Source organism: Mobula birostris, chromosome 14 (assembly GCF_030028105.1).
Source record: "Mobula birostris isolate sMobBir1 chromosome 14, sMobBir1.hap1, whole genome shotgun sequence".
Taxonomy (NCBI): Eukaryota; Metazoa; Chordata; class Chondrichthyes; order Myliobatiformes; family Myliobatidae; genus Mobula; species Mobula birostris.
The window spans coordinates 76,059,957-76,071,571 of NC_092383.1; the positions used below are offsets into that span (position 1 = coordinate 76,059,957).

General features: G+C 40.7%; 1 protein-coding gene across 4 annotated transcripts in view; it reads left to right on the plus strand.

The window, feature by feature from the left end:
- Nucleotides 1-11,208, plus strand: part of ikbke (inhibitor of nuclear factor kappa B kinase subunit epsilon) — a 61,764-nt gene extending 50,556 nt beyond the window's left edge. For all 4 annotated transcript variants that reach the window (XM_072278696.1, XM_072278693.1, XM_072278695.1 and 1 more), the window contains exons 19-21: nucleotides 1,835-1,941; nucleotides 3,214-3,285; nucleotides 8,795-11,208. In XM_072278696.1, the coding sequence (XP_072134797.1) occupies nucleotides 1,835-1,941; nucleotides 3,214-3,285; nucleotides 8,795-8,828 (213 nt within the window). In that variant the 3' untranslated portion in view covers nucleotides 8,829-11,208. The remainder of the gene's footprint in view (nucleotides 1-1,834; nucleotides 1,942-3,213; nucleotides 3,286-8,794) is intronic.
- Nucleotides 11,209-11,615: the final 407 nt, after the last annotated feature.

Here is an 11,615-nt window from a genome sequence, read left to right on the forward strand (position 1 = left end):
AAGGTCACTGGATTTAAAAATAAATTTACTTTGAATAATTTTGTTTAATAGGTCTCAAAATATTGGAGCTAGGATAAAGATGTTAACTCCATCACAGCTAAATCTACCAGAGCTGTTTGTTTGTTCCTCTAGCTCAGCCAGTTTATCTTTGTTGACCAATCAAATTAAAGATGCTTCTTTTTCCTTATAAAACTGTTCTAGTTGTAAGAAATGCTGGATAGAGGGATGAGGTCCTTCAAATTGCTGGTCTTCACCATGGGAGAGCATAGTGAAAGCTTGCACAAAATTTTATTGGATCTGCAGTTGCGGGAAATCTAACACAAAAACTGAAAGTGCTGGATGTGCTCAGGAGGCCAGGCATGATCTGTGGGGAGAGAAACTGGTTTAATGTTTGAAATAGCTTTCCTCTACATTCTGACAATCCTCAATCAGAAACACTAAACCTGTTTCTCTTTCCATAAATGCGATCTGATCAGATGGCAATCACAATATTATTTCTAGTCCATAATTCCTTCCTGTTCCAATGCAAATGTCTTCATGACCAACTCTATTAAAATTTGTTTTCTCTGAGAATCAGCACTTACTCACGGCAGAGACACTTGAGTTCCTGAGATCATGAGAGAGTAGCCATCTAGAACTTAGCACAAGATATGGAGCAGAATTTGGCCATTTGGCTTATCAGATCTGCTCTACCTTTTTTTTCATGGATGATTTTTTTTTTCTCTCATCCCATTCTCTTGCCTTCTCCCCACGTCCCTTTATGCCCTGATCAATCAAGAATCTATTAACCTCTGCCTTAAATATACATAACAGCTTGGCCTCTTCAGCCACTTGTGGCAATGAATTCCACAGATTCAGCACTCTCTGGATAACAACAAAATTCCTCTTCATCTCCCCTCTAAAAGGACGCCACTCTATTCTGAGGCTGTGTCCTCTGGTCTCATCCTCTCCACTTCCACTCTATCAAGGTCTTTCACCATTCGATAGGTTTCAATGAGGTCACCCCTCATGCTCCTGAATTCTATGAATTTAGGCACAGAGCCATCAAACACTCTTCATATGACAAGCTATTCAATCCTGGAATAATTTTCATGAACCTCCTCTGAACCCTCTCCAATGTCAGCACATCCTTCCTAAGATGAGGGGCCCAAAACTGCTCACAATACTCCAAGTGGGGCCTCACCAGTGATGTATAAAGCCTCTGGTTGGGTCACCTCAGGTGGTAAGGTCAAGGGGGAGGTTCCACACAAATAGTCGTCCAACTATCAACAGAGGGGCTGGCAGAAGATGGTGCACATCACAACGGCAGTGGAGGCGAAGGAAAGCTGCAAAAGTGAAGGGCCCTCTGTCCCTCTGCATTCCATGAACTGGACCAAACCCCGATCTGTCGAGGGTCATGTAGCCGCTGCCTGTGCATCAGCCTCCATGTTAAACAAAGTCACACACAAGCAGTCTACATTTATGTAGATCCCAGATTGAACTCTCCAGCCACCTGAAGACCCACCAATTGACCCATAGGAGGACATAATACTCAACTCGAGTGATCACACTCCTGGTATGATTAAAGTTTGTAGTAGTCAAGGCACTTTTCCTTCTACTCTTACTCTTTGAGCTGAAAATATTCGGTTATTCTTTACTGTGTTCTGAGATGGAAGGATATGTGAGGATATATAGTTTGAGACTTTGACATGGATGTTGGGCTTACTGCCCTGTTTCAGAGAGGGTTCTGCATAAATGAGGAATAATGGTAAAGAATAGTATTGTTTACAGCTCTGAGAATGTCTTGTTTAATTGTACAACCCCCTCAGACCTATACTGTATACCTTGGTTGCAGATACTGGACCAGATCCTTTTGAGGCTCCAAGAAGACCAGCAAACCTTGACAAAATCAACAGCCTCGGCTGTCTACCCTGACCAGAAATGCATGGAAATGGTCATCAGGTGGGGACCAGCATCCTGGAGCTATTCCCGAATTGGGGGCAGTCATGAGATTTTTGCGTAGAATGTCCAAATTTAAAGTTGCACAGAATTACTGGTTTACATTGTTAGTATTTGTGAATGCCTCCCCTCAAATGAATTCCAGTTTGTTTTAATTTGGATTCAAGAATTTGCTGCAAGTACATCAAAATAGACAGGGAAATGTCATTTGTGTTAACAAGCAACGCAACCAAAGAATGTACTGAGGGTGGAATGCAAGTGTTGACACACATACTGGCACCAACATAGCATGTCCAATGTGTTCGCAGAACACACAAGCAAGAACAACAGCACCGGAACAAAACAACCCCCTTGCCTCCTTCCCTTCTACCAAGCAGACGTAGGCCCTTTAACACCAGGACAGGCCGTCTCTGGGCCTCCACTGGACTTGGACTCACAGACATCACTCCCAGGCACTCTTGACGGACCTATAGTGGCTAGAAAATTCAAATGTGTAGGGATATTTTGCTTCAGTGCCAGGCAGCTGAAAAATCAACATTTTTCCCTTGGCATGTAATGCAATTGAGGCTATTCCCTGATTAAATTGTGCCCTTGGAAATTCATCCAGGCACTTGCAGTATGAACTACACAACACTATATGGGAATGTGGGTAGAGGTGAGGATGCAAATAGGTTTCAAGGGAATTTGGACAATCCAAATCACTGGCAACAACATGGAAAAATGTGACATAATCCACTTTGCAAGAAAAAAACAAAAATATTGAGCATTTTGTAAGTATTGGGAAATATTCGGAAAGACTGGTTCTCGAACAGAAGTCAATGTGCAGGCAGCTGTGAAGGCTATTATATGAAAATCAAAAAAAATTGTGTATACTGGAAATTGAAACAAAATCAGAAAATTTTGGGGAAAAAATCAGTGAGAAGAAAAATACAGTTGATGTTTGGGGGCTGCAACCTTGGTCAGAACTAAGATGCAAGTAAGAGGGAAGGTGGGGGGGATGATCAGAATAAAGGGAATGTCTATGATGGGATGTGGTAGTGTCTTAATGGGGAAAAGCTAGTAAATGTGTAATGAATTGCTAATACTCAGGTGGCAGTACTAGCATGCGTTTTGTTAGATAAATGTAAAGAAGCTTTAAAATTATATAGGATCTTCATGAGAAGACACTTGGTACGTGGGGAATAATTTTGGTGTCCTTGCTCTGTACATGGGTTGAAGGTACTTGGGTATGAAGGTTGAGATGTGGATCTTTGAAGATGTTTGTTTGCCCAATAGGATGAAGCAGCTGAAGCAGGAGATGGAAGACATAACTCAGGAACTCCAGCACAACAACATGATCATCCAAAGGTGAACCAGGCCATTCATCTTCATGCTGGTTTTAGAGTTACTGGGAAGGCTGAGGAAATGAAGCCATTGAATTGATTCCAGCTCTGCGTGTACTTAACTAGAGTGCTTAGTTTTGAGATTTGATTGAAGCCAGGCTATAGATGACATCTCCTTTTATAGAGGTCTGTTTTCCACTGTCACAAGACACCTAGATCTGTCCATGACAGCTTAACATTATCTAAAACCTTCACCCTGTGCCTGCGTTGGCTTAAATATCCTAATGCTTCCTAGTAACATTTTTAATTACCTTCTTGGGTGCATCATTTTCAATGACTTCAGGTAATCAAAACCTCTGCTGCTAGTATATACAATGGGCTGAAAAATGCCAGGTGTACTTTAATGCAGACATGTATGAGGTATTGCACTTTAGGAGGTCAAACCAGGATTGCACAGTGAGTGGTAGGACACAGAGGAGTGCAGTAGAACAGGGATCTGAATACAGATCCATGATTCCTTGACAGCAGCGTCACAGGTTGATACATGGGTTTGTAAAGAGTTTTTGGCACATTGGCCTTCGTAAGTCAGGTTACTGCATTTGGGAGTTGTGTTGAAGTTGTCTAAGACATTGGTGAAGTCTAATTTGGAGTTTTGTGTGCAGTTCTGATCACCAACCTACAGGAAAGGTGTCAATTAGATTGAAAGAGTACAGAGAAAATTTACAAGGATGTTGCTGGGACATGAGGACCTGTGTTATAGAGAAAGATAGAATAGGTTAGGAATTTATTCTCTGGAGCATAGGAGAATGAGGGAAGGTTTGATAAAGCTGTACAAAATGGTGAAGGGCATAGACAGGGTAAATGCAAGCAGGCTTTATCCACTGTGGTTAAGTGACAAGAACTTGAGGTCATGGGTTAAGGGTGGAAAGGGAACCTCAGCAAAGCTTCACACAAAGGTGGCACAAGTGTTGAAATAACTGCTAGTGGAAGTGATGGGTGCAAGTTTGATTTCAACATTTAAGAGAAGTTTGGATGAGTACAAGGGTGGGAGGGATATAGGGGGCTATGTTTCACTTGTAGGAAGATGGGACTAGAATTACAGTTGCATGGATTGAAGAGCCTGTTTCTTTACTGTAGTGCTCCAGATTCCAATCCTGTATCTGTTGTTTTGTTTTGACCATCAGCAATTCCTTTGCCGACCAGTATTGGCTTCCAGTTCAAAATATAATCGAAGGGTGATGGACTCATGGAAGAGGCCATTCATTGCATTGTTCCTTTGAAATAGCTTTCCACTTCCTTGCATTCATACCATGTTTAGAGCGAACAGTTTTTAAAAGATATCAGTTGCATGTTTGTCTTTAAAAACCAGTGACTTTGTCACTAATAGTTGACAAGGAAAAAGCAGTAAGACAACTCAGAGCTGCTTTGGTCAGTGGTTTCAAGCATTCAGGCTTGGAGATGTCAGAAAAAGCCATTAGTGAAAATGAAACTATTTTACCACAGTACTTCAATAAGTTGGGAACTACAAAGAATTTGAAGGTGTTGACAATGGTGGAATATTACAACTAAAATGAAAATTTGGATGATGTAATCATTAATAGCTTTGTATGAGGCAGTCCATTATCTGTAGTAGGTGTTCACACTAATTTCCTTCATTGTGTACAGTGGATGAATTCCTTCAATTACTATAAGGAACTACAAGTTTTATAGTACAGTAGTACTATTGGTAAATCTGTATTTCATTTAAGTACATAATTTGTTACTCAGTTTGTCTTGAGTACCTTAACTATTTCCATGAAACTTTGTTTAATTGGGGAAGCCTCTTAATTAGGCTAAAAAAAATGTTGAGGGTGTGCATGTATATCAATCAAACTATGTCTACATGTTACTGAGTAGATTGCCCCACTGTATATGATATACCAACACTTTGTGTTACTGGGTATTGTTTCTGTAAGACCTCAACAGTGAGCTAGCAGAAGATGATGACACATCACCCCCCCCCCCCCAGTTGTCTTGCTTTGTATGCCATTGGCTGCCAGTGACGGTGGTGGAAGCAGATACAATAGGGTCTTTTAAGAGACTTCTGGATAGGTACATGGAGCTTAGAAAAATAGAGGGCTATGGGTAACCCAGGTAATTTCTAAAGTAAGTACATGTTCGGCACAGCATTGTGTTACAGGTTTTCTATGTTTCTATGGACCTTGACCCCCAAGGACTGTGGTGGCTGCTCATGCATCAGTCTCCACACATTAAACAAAGCCACACACATGATTTTCTTAGTGGAGAACCACCCAGATTTATGTGATCCTGGATTAGCCTCTACAGCCATGTGAGGACCTGCCAACAGACAACCCCTTAGGACAGTGGTTCCCAAAGTGGGGCAAGGTGGGGGGGATGTTGGTAGCAATGAAGGTAGCTCAGGGATTATAGGCTAAATTTAAGAAAATTATTGCTTATTATATGCATTTGATCCTCAGTGCCTCATAATTGATTACAACAACCACATACTACAACCACATAGTCACCTCATCTCTTGATAACCCACCATTCTCTTAGACTTTGCTCATAGCTTGCTATAGTTGAAAAGCAATGTGACACTTCTGTATTTGGCGTATCATGAGAGATCTGGACTGAAGAAATTGGGCTAATTCTAAGCCTAGCCTGCACATTATTGCTGTTCAGTACTGTTAGTATCATTCCCATACTTTAATAACACAGTGCTGCAATTCCTGTGAATTAGGGCAAGGCTTTCAAGGGGGTAAAGTTCAGAATCTGCCCTTTTGAATGGTCTTAACTGCGCTTCCCTAGCTCAACAAAGATATCGCTGCCCCACTTTACCTTCAGGCAGAGCAAAGTTTTCCCTGTGCTATTGTCACATTTTTCCCCTTTATCGATCGCTGTGCTTGAGGTTGGACTTTAATATGTGATTGACTGTGGTTGTACATCCATAACAAAAATGGCATAAGCAGACCAAATGAAAAAGTGTAGGGAGTAGAGTGTCGAGAATCTGAAATATATCAGCACCAAGCAACTAACAGCAGCCATTGTGTCTGTTATGTGAAAGTTTTCTTTTCAGATGAGGCAATGAAACCTTTCAGGCTCCTTGAGCATTTGAAGAGAATGCATTCTGATAACGCAAATAAGAACTTGGCTCCAGTCACGTTGTGAGAACTTTCAGAAGTGGAAAACACTTCAAAACGTGTTTGCCAGCACCCCACCACAAAACAGTGAAGGTGTCTGTGCTTCATACAACATTTCATTGTTAAATCTGGGAAGTCCCATACATTGGAGAAGAACTGGTTCTGCCAGCAGTAAGGAAGGTTCTGAGTATGGTCTTGCATAAGTTATCAGACCAAACAATTAAAGCAATTCCGCTCAGCAGCATCTCTACTCAAAGATGATTGGATGAAATGACTGAGAATATGGACAAGCCAACTTTACCAGGCAATGAATCTTTGCTTCTTGGTTATGTTTATTTCAGAAAAGATTAAAACATGGTTCAAGAGTTATTTGCAAGGGGACTAGAAACCGATACATAAAGGGTGAGGCAACATTTCAGGTAGTTGAACATTTTCTCTCCCCCCCCCCCCCAAGAGAAAAACATTCTATTCACTGAAATTCTTGCTTGTGCAACAGATGGGGAACCATCAATGAATGACAGTATGCCACCATCGGATTGGTACTTCCTTGGGGAAAAAAAACTGTACCTAACATTTACCATTCTCTGTGTAATCCACAGGCAACCTCTTGTCACAAAAAAACCTAAGTGATAGGCTGCACAAATGATTAAATATTATTATCACAGAAACAATAAATAAAGTCCCGTGCTCTCAATTCATGACTATTTTGAGAGCTTTTTATTGAGAATGATGAACAGTTTGAATGCCTGCTGTTGGACACAGAAGTCAACTGACTCTCAAAAACTGCCAGAGACACTTTAATGTGCTTTTTGAAACTGATAAAATTCTTTGAAGACTCAAATGCTTCATTCAGTAATCAACTCAAAAATATTTGGCATGACATTCTGATTTATCAGAATTATTCAAAGTTTAATGAAAATCATTGTTCAAATGCAAGGAAATGATATGAATTTTATCAAAATCAACTCAGTCGTCATCACATTTCTGTCCAAGTTGGCCCCACTTGAGTGCAACATTGGCTGTCACAACCTTTTCCAATTTCTGAGCCTCTGAGTTGGAAGAGAAAGAAAGAACACAAGATGATGATCTTCAAATATACTGTGCCCACTTGGGTGAGCTGCTTAAAGATGTACCAGAGAGATTTCAGGTTCTTCTCTTGATCTGAATTCCAGATTGTGTAATAAATCCATTCCTCAGCACTTGTAATGAGGAATTAATGGGAAGGACGGATGAAGGACTGGTCTCACTACAACTGACTTTGAGCTGAAGCAGAGGTTCAAAAATTTGCATATAAAGATTTTTGGTTACAGAAAGAAATCTCTGAATGTTATCCTGCACTGTGGAAAGAGATCAATTTGTTCTTTATTACCTTTCTAACATATTTTGTGGATCATGGTTTCAGTGTAGTTGCCCAGCTTTTTTCAAAGCAACAAAACAGGCTGCAAATTGTTGAACATGAGGCGCTGAGATTCCTGGGTGACATTCAGCTTGATGTTGAGATGCACCAAGCCCACCCTTCTCACTGAAAGGTCAAAAAGCAATGAAGTAGTGAATTGTTGGACTAATGTATGCTCTAAGATTGTTGATGAAAATTGTTTTTAACTGTAATTAAAGAAATTTCATTTGCAGTTTTAAATAGATTTGAATAATTTTTGCAATTATTTGTCACTGCTTTGAATTTCGAGTTCCTATTTTCTTTCACTGTGCATTGTAAATCAAAATTCTTTCCTTTGTGTAATGGCCAGAAGGGGAGAGGGGGGCACTAAGGATGTGGTCAGGGAGCCAAGGATGCAGTAACCCAAAAAAGTTTGGGAATGACTGCCTTAGGAGAACATCAAACTCAAGTGATGTCATTACTATTTTTATGTAAATACTTAGAATACTGCATGTGGATAGGTTGAATGTTTCGGGTCATATTCCATTATAGCACAGTGTTACTAGATAGAATACCCTGTATATCACATATACAGCATGTTACTAGGTAGGACTCACCTGTACACAGTGAAGTTCTGATGAACGCTACTCAACCATTTGGTAATCCCAATAGTTCCGTACTTGGCTCATCAGGTAATTTTCTCCATGCTCCTAGATATTAATCAGGCCTGTCCTCTGAGATTCACTGGGCCCATGCTTGCAAAAGACTCACTAGACCACACACAATTAAGTCTCTCCGGGACACTTCTCTGAAACTTTCCGAGTTCACTGTAGAATTTGTTATAATGTAATATCATAAAGATAATTAAAATTCTTGGGAATTAACATAAATAACATACAAAGAATCTGCTAGGCCAATACCACCCAATTCTCCAGAGTACCAGATTGTTGGAGTTTTAATGTTATTTTGGATTAGTGTTTGATGTGCTGTAAAATAACTAAGTGTATTTTTGTCACTAGACTGAATGATGTTCAGCAGCCACGAGGCGTCTGAGGTTTGGGCATTAAAGATGAGACAATGGAGTGAAGAAAGGCAATCGTGTCATGTCTTTATAGACATCACCATGACATTGGAAGGACCAGAATTCCATTTTAAAAACTGGACATGTCTTACTGAAGCATGGAGAGGCGCGAGTTCAGGCTTGTTGAAATGTCATAATGTAAACTGAGTAATGATGTTGGGAACCTTCCTCCCAGTTTTATTTTCATGCCTATAGAAACTAAAAAATTGAGTGATGAAAAATGCAAGAGCTATAGCCCATGTAAACAATTGTTAGAAAGTCTACTGCTTGTACACCAGTGTATGTGTGTATTTGGGAGTGAGATTGGAACTTGTATTTAATTTAAGCTTTGTATGTACAGTTGTCTAATCTTAAGTCCCTTTTTACTAAAAGAACAAGTGTAGACAGGAGGTTCTCACCAAACTGCTTCGCGATTTACTACTGCCCAGGGGCTGCTCTCTTTCCTCAACACATCCTATTTTTTGACTACCACTACCTTTTGATTTATTAACCTGTGCCTTAAATGAAATCAGCAATTGAATGTCTACTCACCACCTATAGTGGGAGGGTTGGGTGATTATATTGTTAAACTCTTTGTACAATACCCAGGGAACCCAGTGAAGTTGGAAGTGAAAACGGAGTGGCTTCTATCGGTCCTCACAGTTGGATGGCCCTGGATTAATAGTAAACCAGATTCTCTTGTCATTGTGTCATGTTTCATTACACTCTAAGAAAATGGTTGCCTTGCACAGTGTCTGCCGCGGAGGGCTGTGGACTCCTCGTCCCTAGTTTCTGTTTGATATCAGGTTTAGGTAATTGGTGTCAGTTGGCCAATAATGCCACCACTGTCACGCCTACACAGGCTGATTCCACATTCCAGGAGAGAACACAGCAGCGTGAGCAATGTTAGTTGGCAATGTGCCAACACAAAGTGCTGCTCAGGTCACTCAACCCCAAAATCAAACCTGCTCCTCTCTAATAGGTCAGTATTGCACTACGGAAAAACACAAGGCCAGTCAACCCATTAAGCATTTGAACATTGTACCACTGAAACAGATTATGGATAATCTAGCATCAAGCACATTTTTAATTTTTTTTGCCTCCTACTCCTTTGCTTAAAGAATGGAAAAAATCAATTCATACAAAACCAACATATTAGATTTGAGCAGAGGAAATGGGAAAATGCTCTGGAATACTCAATAGATTGGGTAGCAGCTGAAGAATGAAGAACAAGACTTGCATTAGAAGTGGCATAGAGTGACGCAGCAGGTTTTCAGGCAGTGCTGGGGCAGAGAAAGGGAGAAGTACAGAAAACAAAATGGCCATGTGGTGAAATGGGAAATTGATGGTGGTACAATTGGATACAATGGCACAAGTGAAAGCTGAAGAGGAGGAGGAGTGGGAGTAGTAGAATCATTATCACTAGATATGTTTTGGAAGACTGGAGCAGAGGTTACAACCCGAAACTTGATGTTTCTAGCAGTCTTTGCATTGTGCCCAACTGAAAAGTGGAAGGTTGTTTGACCTGCGTGATATATTGAGCTCCTTAAAAGCACTGGCATGCTTTTGAGATTGGAGAATTCCTGTTTTCTATAACCTTTTCATGGAATAATTACACCAGTTTTCCTTTACTACAAATAACAGCTTACCATATAGGTACATGCAAAGTATATGCTATTCCTGGGAATTGTACTCCACCAGGACTGTTCCCAACCCCAGCTCATCCCAGACTCTTACACAGCCAAGTGTATTACGGAAATGATTCCAGGTTTAAATGGCTTATCATATGAAGAGCATTTGATGGCTCTGAGCCTGCATTCACTGGAATTTAGAAGAATGAGAGGTGACCTAATTGAAACCTATTGAATGGTGAAAGGTCTTGATAGAGTAGATGTAGAGAGGATGTTTCCTAAGGGGTTGAGTGTCTAGGACCAGAAGGCACAGCCTCAAAATAGAGGGACGTCCTTTTAGAACTGAGATGAGGAATTTCGTTAGCCAGTTAGTGGTGAATCTGGAATTTGTTACCACAGGCAGCTGTGGAGGCCAAGACTTTATGTATATTTATGGCAGAGTTGGGGGGGGGGGTGCAGGGGAAGGCAGGAGATTGGGACCGAGAGGAAAATTGGATCAGCCATGATGAAATGGTGAAGCAGACTCGATGGGCCAAATAGCCTAATTCTAGTCCTATACCTTAAGAGTTTTAAAGGTATATTTCTTCTTCCTCTCTCATTTCTTGTAATATTGCTATTTATAAGAAGTATCTGGTTGTCCATCTATCTTAAAATATGTGCCTGGTGTCTTTTTTTTTTGTCAAATCTGTGAAGACCTCTACCATGTTGAATATGTGTGCCAATACAAATTGTTTTGTCTCTACACAGTGGTTTTGGTTCAGTCACTGCCTCCAGTTCCAATATCCCAGCTGCTTGTGGTTTGCAGTGTGGAAAATACATCTATCACAAAACATGGAATGGAATGTACATGGGGAAAACTGTAAAGGTCAATGGCTAATGTTGAATTTGTTACCATAAATAACTTTGCATCCACACAGAGAAAGATAGCTTCTATCTCATCCAAGAGGAGGTGCTGAGAGAGAGATCTACAGCTGTCCAGCATTGGTCCATTGACACCGTGCAGCCCTGAGCCCCACATCCTAGTACTGAGCAGATATATCATTTACTCTGGTTCACCCAATACCGAGCTGTGACGTAGTTTATCGGTGAGGGGAGCAGAGGGCAGAGGTTCAGCCAATCACTGAGCAGGATCATTAGAAAGGGCAAATA